The 16,294-nt window shown below is 46.7% G+C and overlaps 1 protein-coding gene across 1 annotated transcript in view; it reads left to right on the forward strand.

Annotated features, from left to right (window-relative positions):
• dlec1 (DLEC1 cilia and flagella associated protein) overlaps positions 1–16,294 on the forward strand; it is a 160,522-nt gene that overhangs the window by 41,739 nt on the left and 102,489 nt on the right. The window contains exons 10-11 of the mRNA XM_078231113.1: positions 1,540–1,627; positions 15,503–15,676. Of these exons, the coding sequence (XP_078087239.1) occupies positions 1,540–1,627; positions 15,503–15,676 (262 nt within the window). The remainder of the gene's footprint in view (positions 1–1,539; positions 1,628–15,502; positions 15,677–16,294) is intronic.

Here is a 16,294-nt window from a genome sequence, read left to right on the forward strand (position 1 = left end):
CAGCGCTTAACACCTGGCAGATCATAACATATAAACTTAATGCTTTTGTACTCTACAATAAAGTCTTAACTGCTCTCTCAACTTGTCCTGACATCTTCTGGTCTTTCTGCTCCTGCATACCCTTTAGAATTATACCCATTATCTTACATTATCTCTCCATGTTCTCTCTACCAAAATGAAATCACTTTGCACTTCCCTGCATTCCACCAACCTATGTTCAAACGTATTCTCCAAATAGACTACCTGTACAGTCGCCACACCCAAGCTCTAGTACAATGCCTGCAAACACTCTTGGGAATGCTGAGCAAACCTTGAAACCAGAACATCAAACAACTTATTCTGTGTAACTCCATGACCAGGTTTCTCAAGTAGACAACAATTCGGGCAGCAGTACGGATTTTAACTTGCTGGCAATCTGCAGAGAAACTTGCCCAGTAGTGTAAAGTATCCTTGATCTACTTACAGCTTGTTACAATTGTACGGGGAGGCGATGGCCTAGTGGTATTATCGCTAAACTATTAATATAGAAACTCAGCCAATGTTCTGGGGACCCGGGTTCGAATCCCACCATGAATTTGAATTTGACATAAAATATCAGGAATTAAGAATCCACTGATGACCATGAAACCATTGTTGATTGTTGGAAAAACCCACATCTGGGTCACTAATGTCCTTTAGGGAAGGAAATCTGCTGTCCCTGCCCAGTCTGGCCTACATGTGACTCCAGAGCGGCAGCAATGTGGTTGACTCTCAACTGCCCTCTGAACAAAGGCAACTAGGGATGGGCAATAAATGTTGGCCAGCGATGCCCATGAATAAAAAAAACCTTAAAGGGACAAACACATTAAATATACCTTCACATCAATAGCAGATAGCAATTTCTATACATTAAATGTACAATTAAATACTTTTACTCTTTCACAGGATGTGGGCATCATTGGCAAGGTCAGCATTTGTTGGCCAATGCTAATCGCCCCTGAGAAAGTGGTGGTGAGCCGCCTTCTTGAACCACTGATGTCTACGCCTTCTTGATCCGCTGCAGTCCATGTGGTGTCAGTACACCCACAGTGCTGTTTGGAGGGGGTTCCAGAATTTTGACGCAGTGGTGAAACGGTGATATGGTTTCAAGTCAGGATGTTGTGTAATTTGCATGTGGTGGTGGAGTTCCCACTGCATCTGCTGCCCTTGACTTGATGGTGGAGGTCACTGGTTTGGAAGATGCTGTGGAAGGTGCATTGGTGAGTTGCTGTGGTGCATCTTGCAGATGGTACACACTGCTGCCACTTTCTGTCGGTGGTGGAGGGGGTAAATGTTGAAGATGGTTGACGGGGTGCCAATCAAGCGAGCTTATTATCAGTGTGATTCCTGAGTGTTGTTGGAGCTGCACTCATCCAGGCAAGTGGAGAGTATTCCATCACACTTGTGACCTGTGGGTGGTAGATGGGTTTTTGGGGACTTTTGATTATTTTTCTTTACTCTTTATCGTTCTCATATTTGGTTAAACAGTACATCATGTTACGTTCCATTATTTTGTTCCAGACCAATGTTGAGTTGCGGAATCTGACTTCCAGCAGTCGCCACCTCCGAGTTATCCCACCGAGTACTTCGTTTTTTTCCATTGGTCTGGGTAAGTAGACCCTTTTACTTAATGTTTTAGTGATTGTCAATTTACACACAGTCATATTACAGCTATGAACCTCTTGTGCAGGCCTCACTACACTTTGTCTCCCACTACTGGTGGCTATGCTGCCAAGGCCCTAAGTTCTAAACTTCCTTCCTCAACGTCTCCATTGCCCTTTCTTTCATTCCTCCCCCTGCCTTCCCCCACTCTGCCCCCCCGCCCCCCACCCTCCCCCACCCACCCCCGCAATCCCTGCCTTAAAATCATGTCTTCAACCAAGATTTTGGTCACCTGCTTATTTATTATTTGCTGGTGTGAATTGGTGTCAAAATTCAACTCCTGTGAAGGTCCTTGATATATTTCTTACTATATTGAAAGTATTATTAAATGTTGTATAATAAGGTAATTTTATGAATGCTGGGGGCAAGTCAAATGAGAATCATAGGCCATTTGGCCCATCAAGTCTGCACTGACCACAATCCCACCCAGGTCCTAGCCCCATAACCCCATGTATACTTGATGGGCCAAATGGCCCATCTTGTATACAAGATTATGAAGGGTATAGATAGGGTGAACAGTGGGAAGCTTTTTCCCAGGTCGGAGGTGACGATCACGAGGGGTCACGGGCTCAAGCTGAGAGGGGCGAAGTATAACTCAGACATCAGAGGGACGTTTTTTACACAGAGGGTGGTGGGGGCCTGGAATGCGCTGCCAAGTAGGGTGGTGGAGGCAGGCACGCTGACATCGTTTAAGACTTACCTGGATAGTCACATGAGCAGCCTGGGAATGGAGGGATACAAACGATTGGTCTAGTTGGACCAAGGAGCGGCACAGGCTTGGAGGGCCGAAGGGCCTGTTTCCTGTGCTGTACTGTTCTTTGTTCTTTGTTGTTCTTTGTTATTTACCCTAGCTAGTTCCCCTGATACTAAGGGGCAATTTAGCCTGGCCAATCCACCTAACCCGCACATCTTTGGACTGTGGGAGGAAACCGGTGCACCCGGAGGAAACCCACGCAGATGTGGGGAGAATGTGCAGACTCCACACAGACAGTGACCCAAGCTGAAAATCGAACCCGGGGCTCTGGCGCTGTGAGGCAACAGTGCTAACCCACTGTGCCACCGTGTCGCTCTTAGCAGATGAGAAACAAGGATCTTACCTGTTTACTAATTGATCCAAACAAGTCTGCTTCCAAGCCATTTTCCATGGTGTTGCTGATATCAGTTGGAGGTTATGCTGTTTCTTCCAATAGTGCAGTTTGGCTGTGTCACTCAATGTCAGCGTCATTGACACTGGGGACAGCACGGTGGCACAGTGGTTAGCACTGCTGCCTCACAGTGCCAGGGACCCGGGTTCGATTCCCGGCTTGGGTCACTGTCTGTGTGGAGTTTGGCTGTGTTACTCAATGTCAGTGCCATTGCCATATGCGCTGGCTAAAAATGTTGACTAATGTTCATTACAAAGTTTGAGAGGAAACTTACAGGAAGCCAGTGTGATATTGGAAGTTTATCCAATATGATGTGACTTGATTCTGAATAAGCTCAGAGCAACTGGGGATGGATAATAATGAATGCAGCCTTTCCATTATCGTAACCTCCAAATTACAGACAGGTTTTAACGTTTCAAGACCTGGCAAGCTGAGAGCCTGTTTTGACTTCAGGAAGCTCTAACTTTTTTCAAGGCACCTTTATACAGTAAATGGCAGAACCCTTAAGAGTATTGAAAGGCAGAGGGATCTGGGTGTACAGGTACACAGGTCACTGAAAGTGGCAATGCAGGTGGAGAAGATAGTCAAGAAGGCATACGGCATGCTTACCTTCATCGGCTGGGGTATTGAGTTTAAAAATTGGCAAGTCATGTTGCCGCTTTATAGAACCTTAGTTAGGCCGCACCTGGAATATAGTGTTCAATTCTGGTTGCCACACTACCAGAAGGATGTGGAGGCTTTAGAGAGGTACAGAAAAGATTTACCAGGATGTTGCCTGGTATGGAGGGCATTAGCTATGAGGAGAGGTTGGAGAAACTTGGTTTGTTCTCACTGGAACAACGGAGGTTGAGGGGCGACCTGATAGAAGTCTACAAGATTATGAGAGGCATGGACAGAGTGGATAGTCAGAAGCTTTTTCCCAGGGTGGAAGAGTCAATTACTAAGGGGCACAGGTTTAAGGTGTGTGGGGCAAGGTTTAAAGGAGATGTACAAGGCAAGTGTTTTACACAGAGGGTGGTGGGTGCCTGGAACTCGCTGCCGGAGGAGGTAGTGGAAGCAGATACGATAGTGACTTTTAAGGGGCATCTTGACAAATACATAAATACATAATAGGATGGGAATAGAGGGATATGGTCTCCGGAAGGGTAGGGGGTTTTAGTTAAGTCGGGCAGCATGGTCGGTGCAGGCTTGGAGGGCCGAAGGGCCTGTTCCTGTGCTGTAATTTTCTTTGTTCTTTGTTCTTTCACATCAATGAAATTCATCACACAGGACCACTCACTTGGAGTGTCTATACCATTCAAATATAAAACGTATTAAAGTATATGGAATGAACTGACCGCAAGTTTGTTCTTACAACGTTTACCTTAAGCAGCGTTTTAATGTTTTTTTTGTTAATCCTGAGCTTTTAGCAGGATTTGAACAATGCCCAAGATTTAAACGACAAGCGACAAGGTAGCAGCTGTGCCACCTAAGTGCAGAGGCAATAAAGTATCTCCACAAGAGAGAGCTTAACCACCTCTCCCCGAGCTTCATCAGCACTGTCATCACCAAGCTCCCCCACTGCCTGCACTTCTGCTCCTCCAGGCCTGCAAGCATGCCAAGCAAAAGATCAAGTTAATTTATCATCCCGGGGCGCAACTGATTCCAGAGTTTGGGTTAAGATTCTAGTTGACAATCAGCATATTTAAAGAAGTGTCCACTGTTTTTCTGAGGGTTTACTTACTTGCCGTCTCAAAAACCTGGATTAAATTGTAGCCCTCTGGAAGATAGCAGGGTCAGAGAGGGGATATGTCCCTTCTGCATGGTTTTTACCAGGTGGCCAGGGTTAAATATCAGGGGCGAGATTCTCCGGCCTCCCAGCCGCATGTTTCCCGCCAGCAGGAGGAGGCGCGTTGTTTGCTAGTGGTGGGATTCTCTGGTCCCGTCGTTGTCAATGGGAATTCCCACTGACAGGAGTGGGACCTTCTGAAATGGCCGCACAAGTCACTCAGTTCAAGGGCAATTAGGGAAGGGCAATAAATGTTGGCCCAGCCTGCAACGCCATTGTCCCACAAATGAATATAACAGAGGTGATTGGGCAATGGGGCTTCGTGTGGGTTAGGATACGCTGCAGAGATTTATATTCCTATATTCAAGAGGTGGCTGGATATAGCACTTGGGGCGAATGGGATCAAAGGTTATGGGGATTAGGAGGATTAGGCTGTTGAGTTGGATGATCAGCCATGATTGTGATGAATGGCGGAGCAGGCTCGAAGGGCCGAATGGCCTCCTCCTGCTCCTATCTTCCATGTTTCTATGTCACCCCACGCCGGCGGGAAACCCATGGGTGGGGGGTGCGCAACCAATGGAGAATCCCCTGGCATGGACGGCCGGAGAATTCCCGCCCAGCTCTTTAGTGTCACCTTTTCCATTATAAATTCTTGTGTCCGTATTTAATATGGGAAATGCCTTTGTAAACATGTCACGCTGTAATTACATATTCATCCACTGGGTGGCTTTATTCTCAGTCTGTGAACAATCCCTTCTTTTAAAAAACATTCGATCCTTCCCTCAGGTCTATCACCATCACCTTTGTCATTTAATCACTCCCGCTCTCCTCCACCCTATCCTATCACCTTTCCCTGACTGCCCTCATTCCTCAACCTTGCACTCGCTTTATAGCTGTTCAGCTGTAACACCTTCCCCGACCTTCTGCTGAACATAAGAACATAAGAAATAGGAGCAGGAGTAGGCCATCTAGCCCCTCGAGCCTGCCCCACCATTCAATAAGATCATGGCTGATCTGATAGTGGTTTAGTTCCACTTACCCGCCCCGTCCCCATAACCCTTAATTCCCTTATTGATCAGAAATCTATCTACCTGTGACTTAAACATATTTAATGAGGTAGCCTCCACTGCTTCAATGGGCAGAGAATTCCAGAGATCCACTACCCTCTGAGAGAAGAAGTTCTTCCTCAACTCTGTCCTAAACTGACTCCCCCTTATTTTGAGGCTGTGTCCTTTAGTTCTTGTTTCCTTTCTAAGTGGAAAGAATCTCTCTGCCTCTACCCTGTCTAGCCCCTTCATTATCTTATATGTCTCTATAAGATCTCCCCTCAGCCTTCTAAACTCCAACGAGTACAGGCCCAATCTACTCAATCTCTCCTCATAAGCTAGCCCCCTCATCTCCGGTATCAACCTGGTGAATCTTCTCTGTACTCCCTCCAAGGCCAATACATCCTTCCGCAAATAAGGGGACCAAAATTGCACACAGTACTCCAGTTGCAGCCTCACCAGTACCTTGTACAATTGCAGCAAGACCTCCCTGCTTTTATACTCCATCCCCTTCGCGATAAAGGCCAACATTCCATTTGCCTTCTTGATCACCTGCTGCACCTGCAAACTGAGTTTCAGCGATTCATGCACAAGGACCCCCAGGTCCCTCTGCACAGTAGCATGTTGTAATTTTTCACCATTTAAATAATAGTCCATTTTACTATTATTCCTTCCAAAGTGGATAACCTCACACTTGTCAACGTTATACTCCATCTGCCAGATCCTCGCCCACTCACTTAGCCTATCCAAATCTCTCTGCAGACTTTCCGCATCCTCCACGCAATTCGCTTTCCCACTCATCTTTGTGTCATCCGCAAACTTTGTTACCCTACACTCGGTCCCCTCCTCCAGATCGTCTATGTATATGGGCAGTTGGGCATATGTATATGGATCGTCTATGAAAGGGCAGTCGCTTTAGCTGCTAACTGTTTCACTCTCCACTCTGCCACACCTGCTGAGCATTTTGAGCATGTCTAATATTTCAGATTTCCAGCACTTGCAGTATTTTATTTTGACACTCATAAGTCCTCTTTTGCGGAGGTATGACAGCAGTAAAATATTGCAACCAGCCCTGGCTTACAGAGGAATGGCTGCTCTATGTATTATAGCACATTCTGTTACACAAAGCCTTACGATGCCTCAGTGAGAGGCTATGGAATGGGTAAATGTGTTCCTGTGCTAAACCTCCGTAAAACAAGTCCTGTCACGTAGAAAGAATGCTCGGTTATACATTCTCATCATCATCCTTCAAGATGCACAGGAATGTAATGAATATGGAACAAGGACACAATGTACGGGGCATATCAGATGCTAAATATTTTTCTGCTGATATGCTGAGACTTGCTGTTTATTAGCCTCAGAAGGTGCTATTTACTGTAAACATAATAGCAATAGACGCCGGAGCATCCATCAGGCGAGAAATAGATGCCAGAGATATTTTTACACTCATCTTGCAGGCTTCAGGACCTGACCAAATGTAACCGAGTTCCATGTAAAAGTGGTAATCTGATTTGGAAGGAGGATATTCAAGACTTTGGCTGGGGTGGTCAGTCTCAGATGGGGATCGGTACAGTTTGTATTTTGATCAGATCACTGGCATTATGGTTGGATATGAATATCATACCTTGGTGCTTGCGATTAGATCAAGTTGAGCCCAAGACTCACATACCTGCCAGCTGAAGTCACTGCATAACAAGTAAAGGTGGTTGATTTCTCCACTCCCTAGCTCAGAGGCAGGTTTGACTCCCAGCCTGAGATCAATTCACTCACAACAGGCTAGTCATTGAACCCAAGACCGAGTAGACTCTGTACCCTGTAAGCTTCTTTGTGCCAGATGTCTTGTCATAGAGTCATGGAATAATACAGCGCAGAAAGGGTCCTTTGGCCCATTGAGTCGGCACCAACAGTAACGACCACTAAAGTTACACTAATCCTATTTTCTAGCCCTTGTCCCATATCCTTGAATGTGACGATGTTTCAAGCGCTCGTCCAAATACTCTTTAAAGGTTGTAAGGTTTCCAGCCTCCACTACCTTCCCAGGCAGTGCATTCCAGATTCCCACCACCCTCTATGTGAAAAAATGTTTTCTCGAATTCCCCTCTGAATCTCCTGTCCCTCACCCTAAAACTCTGCCCCCTCGTGATTGACTTCTTAACTAAGGGGAACAGCTGTTCCCTACTCACTCCGTCCATACCCCTCATAATCTTATACACCTCAATCATGTCCCCCCTCAGCCTTTCTCTGCTCTAAAGAAAACAATCCAAGCCTATCCTTATAGCTCAAATGCTCCATCCCAGGCAACATCCTGGTGAATCTCCTCTGTACCCCTTCTAGTGCAATCACATCCTTCCTATAGTGAGGTGACCAGAACTGTACACCGTACTCCAGCTGGTTGCATTTGAACTTAATGGACAAGTAAAGTTTTTTCCTGCTAGACCTTTCCAAAGTTAAACCAAATTGATGGGCATTGCTATGATGTGTTAAGACCCCGTCAAAATCATAGTGGATGCGGTTATGACTTTTCAAGAACCATTATGTTTCACTCTGAAAGCATTGGGTTGTGGAATCAGATTCACTTACAAACAAGTCGGACAGAAACTTGAAACGGAAAATTTCGGGGCTTACGGGAAAAGAGCAGGCGGGAATAGGGTTAACTAGAAAACTCTTCCAAAGTAATCAGCATAAAGTAAAGTTTTAAAGTTTACTTATTAATCACAAGTAAGACTTACATTAACAGGGCGGCACGGTAGCACAGTGGTTAGCACTGCTGCTTCACAGCTCCAGGGACCTGGGTTCGATTCCCGGCTTGGGTCACTGTCTGTGTGGAGTTTGCACATTCTCCTCGTGTCTTACCTTTATAGGACAGGGTATAGAGTATAAAAGCTGGAGTCTGATGATGCAGCTGTATAGAACGCTGGTTAGGCCACATTTGGAGTACTGCGTCCAGTTCTGGTCGCCGCACTACCAGAAGGACGTGGAGGCATTGGAGAGAGTGCAGAGAAGGTTTACCAGGATGTTGCCTGGTATGGAGGGTCTTAGCTATGAGGAGAGATTGGGTAGACTGGGGTTGTTCTCCTTGGAAAGACGGAGAATGAGGGGAGATCTAATAGAGGTATACAAGATTATGAAGGGTATAGATAGGGTGAACAGTGGGAAGCTTTTTCCCAGGTTGGAGGTGACGATCACGAGGGGTCACGGGCTCAAGCTGAGAGGGGCGAAGTATAACTCAGACATCAGAGGGACGTTTTTTACACAGAGGGTGGTGGGGGCCTGGAATGCGCTGCCAAGTAGGGTGGTGGAGGCAGGCACGCTGACATCGTTTAAGACTTACCTGGATAGTCACATGAGCAGCCTGGGAATGGAGGGATACAAACAATTGGTCTAGTTGGACCAAGGAGCGGCACAGGCTTGGAGGGCCGAAGGGCCTGTTTCCTGTGCTGTACTGTTCTTTGTTCTTCTTTGTTCTGCGTGGGTTTTCTCCGGGTACTCCGGTTTCCTCCCACAGTCCAAAGATGTGCGGGTTAGGTTGATTGGCCATGCTAAAATTGCCCTTAGTGTCCTGAGATGTGTAGGTTAGAGGGATTAGTGGGTAAATGTGTAGGGATATGGGGGTAGGGCCTGGGTGGGATTGTGGTCGGTGCAGACTCGATGGGCAGAATGGCCTCTTTCTGCACTGTAGGATTCTATGATTCTTTCTATGAACACTTGAATGAAGTTGCTGTGAAATTCCCCTAGTCGCCACACTCCAGCGCTTGTTCGGGTCAATGCACCTAACCAGCACGTCTTTCAGAATGTGGGAGGAAGCTGGAGCACTCAGAGGAAACCCACGCAGACACGGGGAGAACGTGCAGACTCCGCACAGACAGTGACCCAAGCCAGGAATTGAACCTTGGTCCCTGGCGCAGTGAGGCAGCAGTGCTGACCACCGTGCCACCGTGACGCCCATAACCACCCATAATGGGGGACATGATGGAGATGTACAAGATTATGAGGGGTATGGACAGAATGAGTCGGGAAAGCTGTTTCCCTCGGGTTGAGGAGTCAAACTCAAGGACTCATGATGGGCCGAATAGCTTCTTCTTGTGCAGATTCTAGCCATGCTGCAGTGAGCTGTGCCAAAGGTCACCCTCGGCTGTTTCTTACAATCAGAAGCCTGGGAAATCAGCACTGTCAAACAAGAGCAGTATTTATTTCCCATTTGTAGTTTCCCTAAACAAGATAATCAACGGCCTCCTTTGTGGGTGCAATTCTCTCAAAAACAGACTCAGTGTTATCTCTGGTGGGAAAAGCAGTGAGAATTCCCAGGTCACAATTCATCCGCTTTTTTGGAGCTTGAGGGCATTCCCACCGGCAAAGAGATGTGCGGGACTGGAGAAGTCGAAGAAACCGGCAAGACCAGCTGCTGAGAGATCATGATATCCCGATATCAAAGTTAAGTTGAAGGTCCCCATTACGGTGGCACAGTGGTTAGCAAAGCTGCCTCGCAGCGCCAGGGACCCGGGTTCAATTCCAGCCTCGGGTCAATGTCTGTGCACAGTCTGCATGTTCTCCCCGTGTCTGCGTGGGTTTCCTCCGGCTGCTCTGGTTTCCTCCCACAGTCCAAAGATGTGCGAATTAGGTTGATTGGCCGAGCTAAATTGACCCCAGTATCAGTAGGATTAGCAGGGTAAATATGTGATGTTACGGGAATAGGGTCTGGGTGGGATTGTGGTTGGTGCAGACTCGATGGGCCAAATAGCCTCCTTCTGCACTGTAGGGATTCTATGACTCTATGATTCTAACTCCCCCACACCCACCCCCCCACCATGACATTGCAACCCCCTGCTGACATGGCAATCACCCCCGACCCTTGACCTGCACTGCCAGGGTGCCATTTGTGGAGACCAGTATTGATTCCCGTCGGCTTCTGCCAGCAGGTTGGTGAATGCCGGGAATCCCAAAAGGGATCCTCGCTGAGGCGAATCGTGTTTGGCTCGCCTCGGGGGATTCTTTGGCCCGTAATGTGATTTGCGCGGGGCGCTCGGAGCTGGAGTATCGTTCACTCTGAGTCGCAGCAGGTTTGGTACAGCTGAGTCACAGTTGATTGTTGCATCACAGATTCTGAAATGTCAAATTCACAGCCATGATTTAGTCGAAACTCTATCTGAGCCAAAAATCTTTGAGGTCTTCAAAAAACCCAGAACACCGCAGCACGGTGGCACAGTGTTAGCGCTGCTGCCTCACAGCGCCAGGGACCCGGATTCAATTCCGGCCTCAGGTCACTATCTGTGCCGAGGTCAAATGGGATGAAGGAGTACAATATAAAGGGAAAGACTCTTAGTACTGTAGAGGATCAGAAGGACCTTGGGGTCCGGGTCCATAGGACTCTGAAATCGGCCCCGCAGGTGGAGGAGGTGGTTAAGAAGGCGTATGGTGTGCTGGCCTTTATCAATCAAGGGATTGAGTTTAGGAGTCCAGGGATAATGATGCAGCTATATAAGACCCTCGTCACACCCCACTTGGAGTACTGTGCCCAGTTCTGGTCGCCTCACTATAGGAAGGATGTGGAAAAGATTGAAAGGGTGCAGAAGAGATTTACAAGGATGTTGCCTGGATTGAGTGGCATGCCTTATGAGGATAGGCTGAGGGAGCTCAGTCTTTTCTCCTTGGGGAGACGAAGGATGAGAGGAGACCTAATAGAGGTGTATAAGATGTTGAGAGGCATAGATCGGGTGGACTCTCAGAGGCTTTTTCCCGGGGTGGAAATGGCTGCTACAAGAGGACACAGGTTTAAGGTGCTGGGGGGTAGGTACAGGGGAGATGTTAGGGGTAAGTTTTTCACACAGAGGGTGGTGGGCGAGTGGAATCGGCTGCCGTCAGTGGTGGTGGAGGTGAACTCAATAGGGTCTTTTAAGAGACTCCTGGATGAGTACATGGAGCTTAATAGGATGGAGGGTTATAGGTAGGTCTAGAAGGTAGGGATGTGTTCGGCACAACTTGTGGGCCGAAGGGCCAGTTTGTGCTGTAGTTTTTCTATGTTTCCATGTTTCTATGTCTGCACGTTCTCCCCGTGTCTGCGTGGGTTTCCTCTGGGTGCTCCGGTTTCCTCCCACAGTCTGAAAGACGTGCTGGTTAGGTGCATTGGCCGTGCTAAATTGACCCTAATGTCAGGGGGATTAGCAGGGTAAATGTGTGAGGTTACGGGAATAGGGCCTGGGTGGGATTATGGTCGGTGCAGACTCGATGGGCCTAATGGCCTCCTTCTGTACTGTAGGGATTCTATGCTATGCTATCGAAACCCCATGCAAAGTCATGGGAAGCATAAGTCCTACCCGGCTCTGCCTGGGACCGTACTGGTGTGTGCAGCTCAGCTTCACACTTAGCACTGAGCAAAAAGTTGAGCCTTGACTGGCTGTTTTGACAATTGTATCTCAACTAAGTTAAGCTGTGAAGTTAACACCTTATCACCTATTATAAATCTGGATGAGTTGAGATACCCCGCAGGGATGTGAAGCACTACTTGAACCAGAAAGTCGCTCAGAGGATAAATTTATCAATTGCTGACTCTGTTTCTCACTGTTCCTGATTTAAGAATGATTTATAAAATAAACTACCAATTAAAGGAAAATCTTCACTCTGTGGAGCCTTGCTTGCCAATGTATTATCAAGCCCGTGTTTAAATCACTAATGATTATCAGCCCTATCCCCTTCTCACTTCACTGCATTCCTTCAATTCTGACCATTTACGAATCGATGATTTTAATTGCTCTGCTATTAACAGCCACATGTTCAGTTGGTTGAGCCCCGAATCCCACCCCTAACCATCGCCACCACTCTCGCTCTCCTCCTCCTGTAAGATGCTCCTTCAAACCTACCTCTCTGACCAAACCAAAGCAAAACACCGCAGATGCTGGAAATCTGAAAGAGAAACAGAAAATGCTGGAAATACCCAATACAGCAACTGAAAGGTTAACCGTTTCTCTCACCTCAGGTGCTGCCAGACTAGATGAGTATTTCCAACATTCTCAGTCTTTGTTTGATTACTCTAATGACTATGTCGGGACATTTCGCTGCATTAAAGATGCTATCTAAATGCAAGTTTTTTGCATTTGAGCCAATTTCAAAGTTGTCACCCACAGTGTACTGAGTGCTCTGTGAATTTTAGACAACCACACTTGCGCTCACTTGCTAGTTTGCCATGATGTGGAGATGCCAGCGTTGGACTGGGGTGGGCACAATAAGAAGTCTCACAACATCAGGTTAAAGTCCAACAGGTTTATTTGGTATCACGAGCTTTCGGAGCGCTGCTCCTTCATCAGGTGAATTACCTGATGAGACTCACCTGATGAAGGGGCAGCGCTCCGAAAGCTCGTGATACCAAATAAACCTGTTGGATTTAACCTGGTGTTTTGAGACTTCTTACTAGTTTGCACCTCTATAGGTGGTCTAAATAGAGAACAACCGTAAGTAGATAATACCTTATTAAACCCAATTATTGTATTTTGAGCACTTAATCCCCTCTAAGTAGTGTTTGGTTACAGCTTGCAATAAACACTGACAAATAGCATATTCAATTGTAATTTACTGCATTTTAATTCAGTAGCACAGTGCTGTAACAACACTATCCCATTAAACTATCCAAAGCAGATTGGAATGGTTACAACCAACATTCCCACTTATCAGCAGTGGGCCCACGGTTAGGGAAATCATGTGCAGCCAATGATTTTCATGTTCCCTAAAATGGTACAGTAGTGTACTGGTTATGGTCATTTATATTAATGAGTTGAATGAGAATTTAGGAAGCCTGGTTAGTAAGTTTGCAGGTGACACCAAGATTGGTGGCATAATGGACAGTGAAGAAGGTTATCCAGGATTGCAACGGGATCCTGGTCAATTGGGCCAGTGGGCTGATGAATGGCAGATGGAGTTTAACTTAGATAAATGTGAGGTGATGCATTTTGGTAGATCAAATCGGGGCAGGACTTACTCAGTTAATGGTAGGACGTTGGGGAGAATTATAGAACAAAGAGTTCTAGGGGTACTGGTTCATAGCTCCTTGAAAGTGGAGTCACAGATGGACAGAGTGGTGAAGAAGGTATGCTTGGTTTCATCGGTCAGAACATTGAATACAGGAGTTGGAATGTTTTGTTGAAGTTGTACAAGATATTGGTAAGGCCACACTCGGAATACTGTGTACAGTTCTGGTCACCTTATTATAGAAAGGATATTATTAAACTAGAAAGAGTGCAGGAAAGATTTATTAGGATGCTACCAGGACTTGATGGTTTGAATTATAAGGAGAGGCTGGATAGACTGGGACTTTTTTCCCTGGAGCGTAGGAGGCTGAGGGGTGATCTTATCGCGGTCTATAAAATAATGAGGGGCATAGATCAGCTAGATAGTCAATATCTTTTCCCAAAGGTAGGGGAGACTAAAACTAGAGGGCATAGGCTTAAGGTGAGAAGGGAGAGATACAAAAGGGCCCGGGGATAACTTTTTCACACAGAGGGTGGTGAGTGTCTGGAACAAGCTGCCAGAGGTAGTAGTAGAGGCGGGTACAATTTTATCTTTAAAAAAGCATTTAGACAGCTACATGGGTAAGATGGGTATAAAGGGATATGGACCAAACACGGACAATTGGGACTAGCTTAGTGGTAAAAACTGGGCGGCACGGACAAGTTGGTCCAAAGGGCCTGTTTCCATCCTGTAAACTTCTATGACTCTATGTTAGTAGACTTTAAACCTGGAGGTTGTGGGTTTGAATCGCACTGTGGTAAGTGATGAAATTGTTTAATGAACATGTTTGGCACTGTGTGGGTTGGAAGCAGGATAATTGCAATGAAAGATATTGAATCATTGTTAAAAAAAAAATTACTTTATTAACATCCCTCAGGACAAGAAAGCTGACACCTCATCTAATCAGGCCGACATGTGACTTCAGCACACGCTATACGCTTGACTGAAATGGCCTCGCAAGCAACACCCCTCTAGTTTATTTTTGTTATGTGCAGCCTATTCACTTAAGCATGTAGTACTTCTAAATTCTTTTGCAGTCACGTGGTAAACTTAAAGGGACCAACTTGTTCTAAGCCAGCACTGGAACTCAGGTGTTGCTGTGCGGCCCGAGGAGCTTAGAGCGAACATTGTCAGCAAACCATTTAGCTGTAATCAATATAATAAAAGCAAAATACTGCAGGTGCTGGAAGTCTGAAATGGAGACAGAAAATGCTGGAAAAGCTCAGCAGGTCCGGCAGCATCTGTGGAGAGACAAAGCGGGTTAATATTTCGAATCCATATAACTTGAAAGCAGCGTCAGAAGAAGTGTCATCCGGGCTCGAAACCTGAACTCTGTTTCTCTCATCACAGATGATGCCAGCCAAACCTGCAGAGTTTTTCCAGCATTTTCTGTTTTTATTATTGTTGTAATCGATTGCTAGGAGAAGACCCACCACTATCATGACGAGTATTGAATAGCGTAAGGAAGGAGAAACAGTTTCCACTCGCAGGCAGCTTGGTAATCAAGGAGCAGATACTGAAATAATTAGCAAAAAGCCAGGGTGGGAGGCCAGGAAAATGTTTCATTCAATGAGTTATGATCTGCTGCTCATTGTCTGAAAAGATGGTGGAAACAGAGTTAGTAATAACTTCCAGAAAGAAAGTGGTAAGTTACTCGAGAAGGAAAAGGATTGAAGGTTTGTGAAGAAATATCCAGCCAATAGGACTAATCGGCAGCCCTTTCAGAGAGGCAGCAGGGATATGATGGGCCAAAGAGCCTGCTCCTGTGCTGTATTACTCTACGATTAGCTTTCCCCTTGTGATGATAGGTTATGTCGGAGCACCAGTTTCATTGCTTTCACTGTTTCTCGCTCTGTTTCACCAAACAGGTAAATTCCCAGGAGAGGGAGGAATTGTCGCTCCGGGGATGAGTTGCCAGTACACAGTCCGGTTTGCTCCTGATTCTCCAGCTGAATACGAGGACTTCCTAATAGTGGAGACACAGACGCCATATCCACTCGTGGTCCCCATCGAAGCCAGGAGATCTCCTCCTATTCTGACCTGTGCGCAATTGACTTTTTTCTGAGGTGGTTGTGTGTCCGTGTCTGTGTGTCCGTGTCTGTGTGTCCGTGTCTGTGTGTCCGTGTCTGTGTGTCCGTGTCTGTGTGTCCGTGTCTGTGTGTCCGTGTCTGTGTGTGTGTGTCCGTGTGTCCGTGTGTGTGTGTCCGTGTGTGTGTGTCTGTGTGTGTGTGTGTGTGTGTGTGTGTGTGTGTGTGTGAGTGTGTCTGCGTGTGTCCGTGTGCATGTCCGAGTGTCCGTATGTGTGTCCGTGTGTGCCCGTGTGCGTCCGTGTCCATGTGCGTCCGTGCCCGTGTGCCCATGTCCGTGTGTGTGTGTGTGCATGGAGGGGGTTGGGGGATAAATATGAGGAAATTCACTATCAACAAAAAACAAAAAACTTTGTGGGTGAAGTTCTGCAGTAACTTTGTCAAGAAACCCCGGGAAAACAGCCCGAGTGGTTGTTGCAGCGGACAGGTGGGAAAACCTTGGTGGAAATTTCCCCCTTCATTTCACAAGCAAGACTGGGGAGGCTGTGGTGTAGCTGTATTGTCACTGGACTAGTAATCCAGAGACCCAGGGTAACGCTCTGGGGATCCGGGTTCAAATCCCACCAAGGCCGA

This window comes from Mustelus asterias, chromosome 2 (assembly GCF_964213995.1).
Source record: "Mustelus asterias chromosome 2, sMusAst1.hap1.1, whole genome shotgun sequence".
Lineage (NCBI taxonomy): Eukaryota > Metazoa > Chordata > Chondrichthyes > Carcharhiniformes > Triakidae > Mustelus > Mustelus asterias.